Below are 16,246 nucleotides of genomic sequence, written 5' to 3'. Positions count from 1 at the left end.
GTAATTTCCACCATAGAGCTTCAGTATGCTAATGACGACGTCTTGTGTATGGGGAAAAGCAACCTGTTGCTCGGCAGGTGCTGCTGGACTCCCAACTCCCATCAGCCGCTGCCAGCCTAAGTTGTCAATCACCAAGGCTGGGAGTGCATTAGGGCTCCCGCTCAGAATCCTTGCCCTCCATCGCCATCTAGGGATCCACAGTGAAGTTACAGGAGCTCCACTAGAGTCCTTGTTCTGATGGCGAAAGCAAAGGCGAAACAACCCAGGGATGTGCCCATGAAACATGTGCTTGGCTGTCCGTCATGCCCTCAAGTATCTCCTCACTCACCCAGCTTCTAAGCTGGGCTGCTCAGATTCTCGTGGTCGCATCCTGCCACAAGATGGCAGCAGGTACCCAAATCACTTCCTCTGAAGAGAGTTCTCCCTATTCGCAGATGCAGGGTTTGGCATGGAAGGTCCTGTAAAGCAAGCAACGTTTTCAGGTCCACCCAGGGAGACATTCGCATTAAGAACGGGAGAAGAGCCCTGGCTGCTGGGTCAGGCCAAAGGGGGCCCATCGAGTCCAGCGTCCTGTTCTCACAGTGGCTGACCAGATGCCCATTGTAGGAAACTTGAAAGCAGGATTCGAATACAAGAGCAACTCTCCCCTTCTGTAGTTCCCAGCAAATGGTATTCAGAAGTGTTGCTGCGGCCAGTTGGGAAGGCAGAGCATAGCCTTTGTGGCTGGTTGCCATTGATAACCCTCTTCTCTGTTAATAATAATAATAATAATAATAATAATAATAATAATAATAATAAAAAAAAATTATTATTATTATCTAATAATAATTAGATAATTATCTAATATCTAATTATTATCTAATAATAATAACTTGTCTAATTCTCTTCCGTAAGGGATACGGGTGGCGCTGTGGGTTAAACCACAGAGCTTAGGACTTGCCAATCGGAAGGTTGGCGGTTCGAATCCCTGCGACGGGGTGAGCTCCTGTTGTTCGGTCCCTGCTCCTGCCAACCTAGCAGTTCGAAAACACATAAAAGTGCAAGTAGATAAATAGGTACCACTCTGGCAGGAAAGATCAACAGCATTTCCGTGCGCTGCTCTGGTTCGCCAGAAGCGGCTTAGTCATGACCCGGAAGCTGTACGCCGGCTCCCTCGGCCAGTAAAGCGAGATGAGCGCCGCAACCCCAGAGTCGGTCATGACTGGACCTAATGGTCAGGGGTCCCTTTACCTTTAATTCTCTTCCAAAGCCATCTAGGTTGGTGGCCACCATCCCTGCCTCTTGTGGCAGGGAGTTCCACAGTTTATGTGAATAAGTGAGGAAGAGCTTTCCTATGGCTGCCTCAGGGCTTAAGGAAGAATTCACAATGGCAAACATGCCCGCCTTTGCTATGCCGGATCTCCAAGGTGTTTACGACGACTCTATGGCTCCACCTTCTCTCCTCTGACTCACCTCTGTCTGGGTCACCAGCCGAGAATGCAGATATGTATGTGATATTTTGACGGCTGGGTTTCCCCACCACCCCCTTAGTGTGGGGAGGGAGATGCTCCGTTCAAAAAAAAAAGACCAAAGGAGCTACTGCAATGTAAACTGCGACTTTTATTGTCATTTCTTCGAACAGAAGGCCGGGCACCGCAAACGTCCCGTGTGACAAACGCAAATTGGCTATGCTCCTTTCAGCGCGTTGCTCCCAGCTGCTGGCGCGCCACTGCCCACCGCCCGGATGGGGAAGAGCCTTTCACAGAAAGGAGCAGGGGCTCGTCTGAGCGGTGCAGCGCTCGGAGCTGGGGGTCTGCGGCGACAGCAACCGGGGCGCAACCCAGACCCGCTAAAGAGTTCCCAGAAATGCAAAAAGTATATACTATAGATATATATATATAAAAATACAGGCTGGTAGCATACGGCCTCCTTTGGACATTTATAATACAAAAGGACTTGCTTCTTCGATACCCCCTTCCCTTAAACCTCACCCCGAAGGTTACCAACGCGTAGGGGCCAAAGGCTATCTTCCCCAGTGGCACAATTTAGTGCCGCCCCCATCGCACAGTGAGGACCCTGGCGGCTGCCACGACATTCGTGCCCCTGGTGACCCCGGAAGGGACCTCTGCGGCTCTGGTTTGCTCAGGTCTAAAGGAGCAGAGGGGGGCAGGCGTTGGTTCCATGCAGCTCCCACCCCCCCAAGTCTTTTGCTGCTGGAAAGGGGAGGGCGAGTGGCAAGGAACCAACACGCCTCCTTTTGAGGAAGGGGTCAGGAGGAGTTTGAGCATCCCTGTGCATTAGAGGCCGCCAGGCCCAGTGGTTTGCAGAAAGAAGGTCTCAGGTGCAATTTCAAGCAGGACCTCTGGGTCGGGCTGGGAATGTCCGCTGCCCGAGCCCCCGGACAGCTGCTGCCGGTCAGTGTAGAGCAGTGTTTCCCCAACACAGGTCTCCAGCTTCTTTTGGACAACAACAACTCCCATGATCCCTGACCGTCCTTGCTAGCTAGGGATGATAGGAGTTGTAGTCCATCAACAGCTGGGGACCCAAGTTTGGGAAACGCTGGTGTAGGGAATTCTGAGCTGGCCTGACTCCCTGTAAGGCACCTTCTCTGAAAATCAGATCCACACTTTAGACCTGAAGCAGGCAGAAGTATGAACAGACTGCCTTCAACCACGCGGAGCCAAGCCACTGGTCTACCTGGGAATATAGTGTCTCGCTCTGGCTGGCAGCAGCTTTCCGCCCTGCAAGTTGGGATCCCGTCGCTGGAGATGCCAGGGTGAGAAGCTGGGATGCGAGGCGTGCAAAGCAGGGACTCATATCCAAAGTGGTGCTGAGTCCCTCATCCGGTTAGGGCAAGGAGTTCGCTTGGCACTTTCCCCCCTCCCTGGCCTGCTAAATCTGGAGCAGATTTGGGGAGGGCGCAGGCGAGGGGGACGTCCCACGACACAAATCCTTGCACTAACGGAAGGAGAGGCTTCACGCTGCTTTGGATGCAAGCACTGAGGTGCAGGCCCGTCCCCAGAGCTGACCTATCTTCAGGTGTGAGCTTGGACTTCTCAAGGATGGTGCCACTAACTGGCAGGCCCTGCTGCCACCCGAAGGCCTTGCCCACCCTTAGAACCAGCTGGGACATTCTGCCTCCATTTGCTGTGGGGATTGGAAAGGGACAAAGCACACATTTGTCACACCGCCGACAACCACTGGGACCCACCAGCACATCTCTAAAGACACTGCTTGGGCTCACAAAGGCAACTTTTTGCTGGGGGGCTCTCTGTATATGCGTCTAATTCCCCCTGCACTCATTCCTCGAGGTCTCCGTCCCTGGCTTATGCTGTCATGCAAGACTTACACACGAGCAGTGGGTTTTCAACTGAAACCGTCCAAACAAATTGAAAGTTTATGCACAAAGACCCTCACAGCTGGTTCTATAAAACAAGGCAAGTGTTATCACAGAGAAGCCAGACAACTGACCGCACACCAAGTCAACTGTTGTTGTTGTTTAAAGTCTTGTTTTAAGCAACGGCAACACAGACCCACAGATCCAGCCTCGGCTTTTGTGCGACCGTGAGATACGGCTTCCGATGATGTCCGCAGAGCATCTTTACTTCTACACCAAAAAAAGCCAGAAAGACGACAAACGAGATGGCTTGTCCAATCACACAGCTCAGTCTCACAAGGCGCAACACTCGCCTTCGTCAACACAGCGGTGAACCGAAATCCGGAACATTCCTCTGCTCAGTCGCCAGGGTGATACTGCCCTCTAATGGCAAGAACTGTTTTATCTACAGAGCTTCTCCATTTTTGATCGGACGCAAGACAACAGGCTGGGTGACGGAGGCGGCTTCAAACTTCACCAATTGCAAGCACAGCTGAAGCCGTGTGCCCACCTGTGGCATTTGGGAATAAGGCACTTTTGAGCTCACCTCCCTCATGTTTCAAATCAGCTGAGTCAGCGTGCCGAGACTTGGCCCTCACATGCGACTAGACCCTATGGAGGAAAATTCTCATCACTGCATAGCGACTTCACAGGTGTTCCTCCATGACACAGATGCTCATCTGAATCCAACTCAGATTAGATCAGGGTGTGTGTGTGCATCTGCATTTAATATCAGTCTGCAGTTTCACCGTACAAATTGACTGCCGCCTGATATTATGACTTGAGATCAGCCTTGGATAACCTGGTGTGGTGCAAAGGTGCTTGGACCGCAGTTCCCATCTGCATGGCAGCATAATGCTGGAAGCTCATGGGAACTGTAGTTTAAACACCTCTGCCCGGCACCAGGTTAGCAAAGGCTGCCTTAGATCATTCAGAAGTTCAGCTCAGGAACAGCAACAACAAAAAGCTGATCGATAAGAATTCAGAATCAAGGAATTTGGCTGCAGCCATGCATCTGGGACGGACGAAAGGGTCGCCTCAGGTGAGCTGTCGCTGTTATTACCTGTGTCTCAAGAGACACAGAGGAAAGTGTTATGCAAACCGTGATGGCTGACTTGTGTGATAGTGTGGTGCTGGGGCATTCACGGGAGACTGGGAAACAGCTAACTTCAAAAAATCTCCTCCAAAATAAAGTCTCCAGGGTAAACCAGTCAAGCTTATGGGTAATATCACCTGCCCTTCTCAAGCACCCTGATCACCACACCAGAGTGAAAAGTCAGCCTCGTTCCTTGCCGAAATTTGTCTCACCATGATCCAGCCTCTCTACAGATCTGGGTGGGCAACTTCTGATGCTGCGTCAAATGACAAGAGGGCTGTCCAATGGGAAGCGAGGAACAGAGCAAGCAATGGCAACATTGCTCCTTTATATACAGTCCTCCAAGCCCAACACGGTCCACTCTCCGTGTATTGCAGCCTACCAGGTGCTTTGAATCCCCAGGTTGCCATCCTTGGTTGAGGAGGGATTAAGATTGGCCTGCCAGGGGGGGAGTCTGCAATTTGCAACGGCTGGTACCAGAATGCTATGGAGAAGGGAGGGCATCTGTGCCAAACAGGCAGTGCCAATGGCAAAGCACAACATAAAGGACATGCAGTCTCACTGCAACTGCCACTTTACGACACACAAACATACACACCCCTGCCTGTATCACAAAGCAAAATCTCAAAAGGAAGCTGCAAACATCTTGTGCTGACATGCTGAGGAGCGCAGGTACCAGTGAAAGCTCATCAGAAGCAATTGGCAGAATCTAGACGTACCCAACTTGAGACTTCTTTTGGCTCAACTGTTAATACTGATTAGCTGCTCAGCCTATTTGGATACCAAAACAGGGGGAAGGTGGGGAGGGAAAGGAAAGAATGGAAATTTTCTGCCTCTTTAGAAAAATATCCTTGCTTTCAGCTTTATAAAATAATATATATATACAGGTACATATATATATTTAAGAAGGCTCCAGTTAGAAAAAAGACAAGTGTATCAAAATATGGCGATGCTGTATGGCTGTGAATACAAAACCTCTCAAAAATATTTGTTCGCGTGCTTTTTTTAAAAAGGCATCGTGCTAAGAAACTTAAATCGTTTTGCTTCCCCCGCTCCCGCAGAACGGCTGAAGGTCTTGGGACAATTTGAGAGAGGGAACAACCCAGACCCGTTTAATGAAAACACGTAATTCCAAGACGGCCGTCCTCTGAACACCAGCCTCCTTCCCCTTGGAGAATGGCACAACTTTTCCAGAAGAACGGAGAAGCCGAGCGTCACCTTCTAAAGCTCTCGGCTCAAATTTCAGGCTATGGGGAGAGCTGCTCAGCAACAGGCTATGGGGCTGCCCCCCCCCAATATGTTTGCTACTGCTTCGATCACGAAGCAGAAGTCACGGCCAATTCCAGCTCTCTGGCAGTGCACGTACCTTTGCGCTATTTTATTCCGCGGAAGACTAATAAATATTGTACATCTTACATGGAGGTTTGGTTCCAAGTGTTCTGCGTATGCGCGGAAATCATATATACCCAAACCCCTGGAGTCGCGTCTGCAGCTACCAGGTGTGTGCAAGTAAGGCAGAGAGATTAAAAGCTCCTTTTGTGCCGGGTAAACCACATGGATCCAGCAGCAAAAAAAAAAGCTTTCAAGACAGCTTAGCTCTCTGTCTTAACTTGGGGATGAAGGCCAGCCCAGAACACTGGCTCTGGGATGCTCACACGAAATCTCGCAGGAACCCAGATGGCCCTGCGAGATCTTGCACGAGCATCCCCGAGGTGGCGCCCTGAGCAGGCCTTGCCCCTCAAGCAAGGCGGAGAACGTAAGGAGCTCTATAAAGATCTCTACCTCGTTTGGAGTTCAGGTGCGCGATTCCAACCGGTCTGCCTCCGACCACGTATGGTCGAAATCGTGCAAGCTCAACGCACGTAAGATGCAATCTTGCAGTAGCTGCACATAGGAGGTCCGGTCAAAGATGCGTTTGCTGCCCACAAATGTTACTGTATTTGTAAAGTATTTGGCGTGTTTGTTTTATAAAGAGCTATGCTGAGTGGAGAGACCCTAAAGGTAAGGGGCAAAACTATTCTCCTAATGAGCCTGTGGTCAGAGGATGGCAGAGGGGAGCATCTCAGGATACACAGAATACCCAGTTCAAAAAAAGAAAACAGCAAAGATATATTATGGGGGTGAGGAAGAAGCCATGCTTATGACGCAGCAACAACACCCCCCTCCCTCGACAGCAAAAAGAAAAGGGGAGCAAGTTTTCTTCCCTGTGTGTAAGCAGAGCTTATAAGATTGTCTATATATGTATCATGGGGTGTTTGGGGTGGGTAGTTAACTTTTTCTACAAAGGGCATTTAAAACAGAAAAACAAAACGTAAAACGGGAGATCTGCAAGTTCAAGCATACAATAAACAAATACTCCTCTCTATACTTATATACGCATTTTTATATATAATCTCTCTCTTTCTCTCTCTCTCTCTCTCACACACAAATTTAAGGTACTTTGGTCAGCAAACCTTATTGCTACATCCTGACAGATTATCTGTTCATGAGGTTGTTTCCACCTCAAATGAAAAAGCTTCCAGCAGCTTTCAAAATCCCACTTTTCTGAACATCGGTTTTTAGGTCTGTTTGTTTCCCCCCCTCATTTTCTTTTGTAAACAACGCAAAATATCAGATGGGAGCTGATGTCACCGCAGTCCTTTTCCTTTCAGTGGGGAAGAACAGGAAAATGGTGGCCCGACTGCATCGCGACACACTTGCTGCCCTCCCCTAGGCCTCTCGACCGAAGGAGGACGAAGTCCCTTTGGTCAGTTATTGCTCACACCTGTGGTCTCGATGGCTTCCCGTTTGGGACGATTTCTTTGGCTTGACACAGTGCAGGAAGTAAAAAGGGTTTGGGGGGGGGGAGAAAGAAGACTATAGAGACCGATGTTCTTGCTTTCAGCATCGATGCCACGACGGCCGACCCATAGAAAGCTGCAAAATGTGACGCAGGAAGAAGCCACGGCCACCTGAAGCGCGGAAGAAAGACGGCAGCTTGGCGTGAGGCAAATAAAATTAAAAAGCCAATCTTTGTGCATCTGTTTTTCTTGTCAAAACGAGAGAGCCAACAAGTGCTCAAGGCTGGCCTCTCCTTTTCCGAGAACAGAAGACCGCCGTGTTTCCAGAGCAAATCCCACCGCGGACATCGATTCAGAAAGAAACCGCCTTTGGGACAGGCACATTTTTGTCAAAGTGCAACACACAGGATCTGTGTAGTATCCGAGAAGAAAAATTGATGGGGAATATATATCTCTATATGCCCCTGCTATGGCACCAGAAATAATCCAGGCGATCCGCGGTCCTCTTTCTTGGGTCAACTTCCCTCCCGAGTACCCAGCTCCGGAGGTGTTTCTGAAGAGGCAGCGTCAGACGACAAACTCCGGGACTTCTTCGTGGGCGAGATCCAGAGAGAAGTACTTGCTGGTCCTCTTGACGGGGAAAGCGTCGTGAATGTTGATGCACTGCTGCGCTAAGCAGCCGTTGCAGTAGAGGCCCTCTTCGGCCAGGCCGTGGCCACAGCCGAAGGTGTAGCTCTGGGCTGTCTCCTGGCAGAGGCTGGCCAGTCGCAGGAAGTCCTTTTGGTAGAGCCGGATGTCGTCCAGGCTCAAGCTGTGCCGGTCAGTGGAGGTCTTTGGCTTCCGGCAGGCCGTCTGAAGGAAACAGGAAATGATAATCTTTATTGTCATTGTCCCATACAGAACGAAATTGAAAAAAATCCGCATCAGACCCTCAAAAACCAACAAGCCTGCTATCCCAGCCTGGTTAGCCCTCTAAAAACTCTGATACCCCATAATTAAATACAATATACTCCCACAGAGACTACCTTAAAGGTAAAGGGACCCCTGACCATTAGGTTCAGTCGTGGCCAACTCTGGGGTTGCGGCGCTCATCTCGCTTTACTGGCCGAGGGAGCCGGTGTACAGCTTCTGGGTCATGTGGCCAGCATGACTAAGCCGCTTCTGGCGAACCAGAGCAGCGCATGGAAACGCCGTTTACCTTCCCGCTGGAGCGGTACCTATTTATCTACTTGCACTTTGACGTGCTTTCGAACTGCTAGGTTGGCAGGAGCAGGGACCAAGCAATGGGAGCTCACCATGTCGTGGGGATTTGAACCGCTGACCTTCTGATCCGCAAGTCCTAGGCTCTGTGGTTTAACCCACAGTGCCACCCGCGTCCCTTAAACCCCCCCCAAACCCCCTCTGATATCCCATCATTAAATACAATATACTCCCACAGAGACTACCTTACACTGCGTTTAAAACCAAAATCGCATTTGGATAGAAACTGTTTCTCAGGCTGCTAGTCCTAGTCTTTATAACCCTGGACCTTCTTCCAGAAGGCAGAAGCTGAAAGAGATCATTTCCGGGGTGCGCACTATCCTGCGCTATCTCTGCAGCTTTCTTATGACACCTGGAAGCATAGATTTGATCCAAGGTGGGAAGAGTGCACCCAATTATTCTCTCCGCAGTCTTTACCACCCTGGACAGCATTGGTTTTTCCCTGACTGTGCAGCTCCCAAACCACACACACAGACCATAAGTTAATACACTCTCCACAGTACAATGGTAAAATGCCATCAACAGGTCCTTTGAGAGATTGTTTTTCTGGAGGATTCTCAGAAAATATAACCATCGAAGGGTTTCAGGCAGAAGCTGTCGACCTTTTGGAGTCTGCGGCTCCCTTGACCAACTACATTCTTTCTGTGGCTCCCTTGTGGGGCTCAGGAGCCCAGTTATGTCACCCCTTGCCTGCAGAACTGGCAGCCCCTCACCCCTTTCCGAACACCCTCCCTTGTGGAGGGTTCCCTCAGCCTCCTCTCCTCTCCCCTCTCCTTGGGAGTCCTCTGGGCAGCTGCTGCTGCTGCTGCCCCTGGTCTCTGAGCGTCCCCAAAGAGAGGTGCCTCCTCACACTGCCCCACAGAGGCCTGGGACTTGTCCATTTCCAACAGCAAGGGATGGCAGACTGGCTGGCTGGGCTCCCCCCTCGCTTACTCTGAGGTTGCCTTAGCTCCTGGCAAGCAGCGCCCCCTGGCCAGCCCCAGAGGCACCATTTGCCTGCGGAGCTTGTAGCCAGGGCTGCTGCAACAAACAGCCCTGCAAGCCTCAAATACGAAAGTTTGGTTGTGCTTAGACTAACCTTGTGAAGAATATAGAGAACACAAAGATTTGATGGAGTATGAAAGAACTTAAGGAAAGGAAGTGACTGAAGAACAGGTGTAAAGGTGAACTAGAAACTAAGAGGCGTGTGGTGAATGCGGTGGAAGTCTTTAAGAATATTTAAACTAGGATATATATATTGTAATGTTTGAAGTATAAATTTGGTATTATTATGAAAAGTATATATTTCTTTTTTTCTTTTCTTTTAGCTTTCGTCTCTTTTCTTTTCTAGTCTGCGTGTTGGAAAATACGCAGACAAATGAGTTTACAGTGTTATGTATTGATTTTTGTTTCTATTTCTTTTTATTTTCTTGTAATATTTAATAAAAACTAATAAAAAAATTAAAAAACTCAAACAGCCCTGCAAGCCTTTGGGAGGCAGAGATGCAAGAGGGCATCAGAGGAGAGAGGGGAGGAAAGAGGCCAGTCTTGCCCACGGCGCCCCTGACCATTCTTCAAGGCACCCCAAGGTGCCACGGCGCACGGGCTGAAAACCACTGGCTTAAGGAAACACTAGAGCAGTCACATCCAGCTTTCAAGAGACTGAGATCTGCTCTCACTATTAAAAAAAACTGGCAGTGATCTACCAAAGTTGTTGAGCTTTTGTGGGGTGGGGGGAGGGTCCAGCGATCTACCACAGACACCCCGTGATCTACCAATAGATCATGATCTACCTATTTGACATCCCTGCACTAGAGCAGGGCTAGGCAAACTAAGACCCAGGGGCCGGATGTGGCCCAAATGCCTTCTCAATCTGGCCCGCGGACGGTCCAGGAATCAGCGTGTTTTTACATGAGTGGAATGTGTGCTTTTCTTTAAAATGCATCTCTGGGTTATTTGTGGGGCATAGGAATTCGTTCATCTTTTTTTCAAAATACAGTCCGGCCCCCCACAAGGTCTGAGGGACAGTGGACCGGCCCCCTGCTGAAAAAGTGTGCTGAGCCCTGAATTAGAGACTCCACAATTCTATGGCTTTATGGCCTCGGATGCAGAACTTTATGGACTCAGGCAGAACTTACGAACCTGGGGCAATGAATCAATGCTTTGGCCACGAAGCTTGACCACGGTCTCCGAAGAGCTGGAAGTGGACGAACTGACTTCTTTGACGACTAATCCTGTGTTGGAAACAAGAAAGCAAAGAACCAAGAATTCGTCATTATTCAAGGGTGGCCCAGTTCTTAACAGAACCGCTAAGTTCCGCTTAGGGAACAGTACACCAGAAGCCTGCTTTTTAGCGTAATGGAAAAATCTGCCACCATCTGCCTGCTTTTTCAGAATGTGGGAATGGGCGAATGTGGCTCAAGAGACAGAACTGGTAATATATCCCCGAAAACCATTTTGTGCAGAGACGGTCCACATTTATCACGCCTTGGAACAAGAAGTGCCAATGTGATATTAGACCCCGTCCACTCTTTTATCATCCGACAGCTTTTTAAGACAAAACACAATTTCAGTTTCCGTTTCAGGGTATTGATTAAACTGACTGTAGCCATTACAGTTCAAATGGATAGTGAGATTATGTGGCTCTTGCTTATTAGTTATTTTTCCTGGGAAATCTCAACTCGGCACGGATTGTTTATTTATCCCTGTTTAATGAATTTTGCTGTGCGGTGCACTATGTTCAGATTCCTGCACTGCCGGGGGTGGGGTGGGGTTGGACTAGATGACCCCTAGTACCCCTTTCCAACTTTGCAATTCTACGATTCACCTTTGAGCATGGCATAGCCGGATACAACATTAAAGGTAAAGGTAAAGGGACCCCTGACCATTAGGTCCAGTCGCGGACGACCCTGGGGTTGTGGCGCTCATCTCGCTTTATTGGCCGAGGGAGCCGGCGTACAGCTTCCGGGTCATGTGACCAGCATGACTAAGCCGCTTCTGGCGAACCTGAGCAGCGCACGGAAACACCATTTACCTTCCCACCAGAGCGGTACCTATTTATCTACTTGCACTTTGACGTGCTTTCAAACTGCTAGGTTGGCAGGAGCAGGGACTGAGCAACGGGAGCTCACCCCGTCACGGGGATTCAAACTGCCGACCTTCTGATCGGCAAGTCCTAGGCTCAGTGGTTTAACCCACAGTGCCACCCGCGTCCCTAGATACAACTTTACCTGTGTATTATTTCTTCGATAACTTGGCAGGGTTTCTCAGAAGAAATCAAAGATGTTCATTTGATTTCTGAGGGATAGCTCAGTCGGCAGAGAGTGAGACCCTTAATTTCAGGGTTGTGGGTTCGAGTCTCGGGTGGGGTGAAAGATTCCTGCATTGCAGGAGCTTGGGCCCTTTTCAAATCCACAAATATGTGATTCTGTGATATTTAGGAATGTAGGAAACTCTCTCATACCAAGACAGATTCTTGGTCCATCTAGTTCAGTATTCTGTTTTGGGCAAACACTCGTGGCCGAGTAAGATTGCCTTCCACGAACACGGCTTTAGCAATGAGTCCGTAAGTGACTGTGGAGGCCAATTCTGGATCCACACGTCCTTCCACAGTGGGGACATTCGGTTTCCCAGCGGGAGTTGTTCACGCCGAGGCTACTGCCAAACGCTCAGCATTACCCACACTGACTGGCAGCAGCTCCCCTGGGCATTATTTATTTATATTCAAATTTTTTAAATTTATTTTCCAAATTTATAAACAAACAAACACACATAAATCTTAACTGTAAATATTCCACTATTATTAACATTGTTAGGTGACGTCCTCAAATCCCCCTGGCTGAATGTCCGTGTATATCATTGTAACAGTTTTCCAAGACTAATTTCTCATAAAATTTACTTAGTCAATTAACTCCTTTTTATATAAACTTTTAAACATATTATTATATAAAATCACATTCTGGTATTTGCAAGTATTTCTATTTAAATTATCTTAGCATATTTAACTGAATATTCTTTAAATTTCATCCTCCCTGGGCTTTAGGGGCAGGAAGTGTTTCCCAGCGCCACCTGAGGATGTTCTGAAGAAGGAGCTGATTCAAATAGAAAGCTGCCTGATTTTGAGTCACGACTCTCTGGAGTTTCCAGACTCAAGTCTTTTTTGGAGATGGTACCGGGCAGCGATTTATTCTGAGATTTAGCTGAGATTCCTGCACTGCAAGGGGGTGGATTGGATGACCAGGGGGGTCCCTTCCAACTCTATGATTCCACGAACCCTAGACTTTCTGTGTGCAAAGCAGACACTCTATCGCCGAGCCTCCAGCTCCGAGGGCCTTCTGGCAGCTCCCTCGCTGCGAGAAGCCAAGTTACAGGGAACGAGGCAGAGGGCCTTCTCGATGGTGGCACCCGCCTTGTGGAACGCCCTCCCACCAGATGTCAAAGAGAACAACTACCAGACTTTTAGATGACATCTGAAGGCAGCCCTGTTTAGGGAAGCTTTTAATGTTTAATAAAAAGGTAAAGGCAAAGGGGCCCCTGACCATTAGGTCCAGTCGTGACCGACTCTGGGGTTGCGGCGCTCATCTCGCTTTATTGGCCGAAGGAGCCGGCATACAGCTTCCGGGTCTTGTGGCCAGCATGACTAAGCCGCTTCTGGCGAACCAGAGCAGCGCATGGAAACGCCGTTTACCTTCCCGCCGGAGCGGTACCTATTTATCTACTTGCACTGGCGTGCTTTCAAACTGCTAGGTTGTTAGGAGCAGGGACTGAGCAACTGGAGCTCACCCCGTCGCGGGGATTTGGACCGCCGACTTTCTGATCGGCAAGTCCGAGGCTCTGTGGTTTAACCCACAGCGCCACCCGTGTCCCTTTTTAATGTTTAATAGATTATTGTATTTTAATATTCTGTTGGAAGCTGCCCAGAGTGGCTGGGGAAACCCAGCTGGATGGGCGGGGTATAAATAATAAATTATTATTATTATTATTATTATTATTATTATTATTATTATTATTTCCTTCCTTGCTTATGCCGAGCTCCTGGGAGGTTTACCTGAGTGCCCATTGAACTTCCTAGCCATGAGCATGTCTTCGGTGATGTAAATGCAGACGTCGGGACTCACGTCGTCCAGGGACCTTTCGCTTGTGGGCTCGAGGTCTCGGGGGTCATCGACCAGCATCTCTATTTCTGAACCAAAGATGGAGGGGTGTGAGATGGGAGACGGGAAGGGAGGCTGCAGTACGGGGAAGAGCACTGAGGACACAGCAGAGCATCGTCTCATCCCTCATGCAGAGGATCTTGGGATTCCCCCATCCAGGGTTTACGTACAGTGGACATTCGGGTTGCGAACGTGATACGTGTGGGATGCACATTTGCAACCTGCGCCTGCAGATGTGCGGGTTTTGATTCGGCGCTTCTGCACATGCGCAAAGCGCAATTTAGCGCTTCTGCGCATGCGCGACCGCCGAAACCCGGAAGTAACCCGTTCCGGTACTTCAGGGTTTCGGCGGTCTGCAACCCGAAAAAACGCAACCTGAAGCGGCTGTAACCCGAGGTATGACTGTATAAGCTAAACAAGCTATAGATTAGGGCCCCACTCTCTTGGGGCCCCCCAAAAAAAATTAAAGGAAAAAAACCCTGGATGTACATTTCCAAACTATAAGATAAAAAACCAATAACATAAAACCTACACCCAGCAACAGTGTTTTGTGTTGTGTATGCTCCTGTGATATAAGTCATGGGCCCTGGCTGCTAGCCTGCTCCCTAAAATATCACTGGTTTGCTTCTTTCTATATATAGGGTGCCTACATTCTGCATGGACTGGTTGCATACCAACATGTGCAATTGGCTTGAGATGCCTCTTAGGTCCATAAATTACCATATAGCATATATTCAACACAAAAAACAGCAACCATTTGTTGTTGTCAAAGGACAGCTGGACATAGAAAGGGCCCCATTACCTTCAGTAGCTTAGGGCCGCACTGAACCTAAATTTGGCCCTGCCAATCGTCATACGTGTGGGCTTTGGAAAAACGAAGACATTTTCATTGCACCGTGTTTGCAGGTGCTTCTGCGTCAAAGCAGACAAGAAACGTGACTGTGATCTTTCCAAAAACTGAAAAGAGGTGCAAGGCTGCAACCGGAAACCAAGAAGCTGCAGTTGGAGGGGGTGCTTAACCCTTTCCCCTTTTTTAGTTGTTTCTTCGTTGACCATAGATTGCAATTGTTTCACTGATCACTTGTCAACAATCCTATAGGGTTTATTCTGCATTTGTGGTGTTTGGTAATGGAGACAAGAACGTGATGTTCGGTAATTGAACGCCAAGAACTAACAGTAGCAGCAGAGAAAACATGTTCCCCTCTTTATTTTCAACTTTCTTGGGCACATGAAACTAACCACAATTACCTTGAATTTCTGCTTAACTCTCAAGAAAAAAGGCATTTTGGCTGGCCAGGTTTAATTCAAATCCATCAAACCTCCTTTGGGGAAGGTTCTCAGGCAGGGTGGAAGGAGAAAGAACTTGCCCAGGTGAAGACCACCTGGTGGAAACCCTCACACATATGGTTCTTCATTGTAAACTATATGCTGATCTCCGTCAGCATTCTAGATCAACTTTGTATTCCCAAATGGAAACCAGAGTTGGAGGTCATACATTTTCTATTACTGGGGGATGAGCAGGAGCTCACCAAGTTAGTAGCTAAATATCTGTATTTGGTTTTTTGTCATCAAAATACACTGCAGACGCCCGATCTCCCTGGAGACCAAGAGATATGACAATAGACTGCTCTGCCTCCTTCCTTTTAGCAAATGTTCTGTGCCACTGGGGAAGTGGAAATTCTATATTGATTTGTTTTGGATGTTGTATATGATGCCAATAAAGGTTTTACGATACGATACGGCTAAGGGAGCTGGGCATGTTTAGCCTGGAGAAGAGGAGGTTAAGGGGTGATATGATAGCCATGTTCAAATATATATAAAAGGATGTCACATAGAGGAGGGAGAAAGGTTGTTTTCTGCTGCTCCAGAGAAGCGGACACGGAGCAATGGATCCAAACTACAAGAAAGAAGATTCCACCTAAACATTAGGAAGAACTTCCTGACAGTAAGAGCTGTTCGACAGTGGAATTGATGCCAAGGAGTGTGGTGGAGTCTCCTTCTTTGGAGGTCTTTAAGCAGAGGCTTGACAACCATATGTCAGGAGTGCTCTGATGGTGTTTCCTGCTTGGCAGGGGGTTGGACTCGATGGCCCTTGTGGTCTCTTCCAACTCTATGATTCTATGATTCTAACTCTATGATTCTATGGTTTGTGATGTTCTGTTAGGGGGTTACACTTCCTCTGAAGGAGCAGGTTTGCAACTTGGGGGTACTCCTGGATCCTTTGCTGTCGCTCGAGGCTCAGGTGGCCTCAGTGGCCCAGAGCGCCTGCCATCAGTTTTGGCTGGTGGCCCAGCTACGCCCCTATCTGGACAGCGATAGCCTAACTACTGTTGTCTATGCTCTGGTAACCTCAAGGTTACATTTCTGCAATGCGTTCCATGTAGGGCTACCACTGAAGACGGTTTGGAAACTTCAGCTGGTGCACAATTCAGCGGCCAGGCTGCTCACCGGAGCAAGACAGTTTGAGCATATTACACTGATCCTGGTCCGACTGCACTGGCTGCCAATTCGTTTCCGGGCCCAATTCCAAGTGCTGGTTTTGACCTATAAAGCCTTAAACGGCTCAGGACCCCAATACCTCAAGGACGGCCTCTTTCCATATGAACCTGCCCGGACCCTGAGA

General features: G+C 48.7%; 1 protein-coding gene across 2 annotated transcripts in view; it reads right to left on the bottom strand.

Moving 5' to 3' along the window:
* Nucleotides 1-1,579: 1,579 nt before the first annotated feature.
* The window catches only part of FRMD6 (FERM domain containing 6), a 157,162-nt gene continuing 142,495 nt past the window's right edge, over nt 1,580-16,246 (bottom strand). For both annotated transcript variants that reach the window (XM_083614711.1, XM_083614710.1), the window contains 3 exons: nt 13,518-13,652; nt 10,613-10,704; nt 1,580-8,083 (listed from right to left, as the gene is read on the bottom strand). In XM_083614711.1, coding sequence (XP_083470837.1) covers nt 7,799-8,083; nt 10,613-10,704; nt 13,518-13,652 — 512 coding nt within the window. In that variant the 3' untranslated portion in view covers nt 1,580-7,798. The remainder of the gene's footprint in view (nt 8,084-10,612; nt 10,705-13,517; nt 13,653-16,246) is intronic.

Source organism: Podarcis filfolensis (genome assembly GCF_964270895.1).
Source record: "Podarcis filfolensis genome assembly, chromosome: 1".
Taxonomy (NCBI): Eukaryota; Metazoa; Chordata; class Lepidosauria; order Squamata; family Lacertidae; genus Podarcis; species Podarcis filfolensis.
Note: the sequence above shows the minus strand (reverse complement) of the source record. Positions and strands in the feature narration are given on the sequence as shown.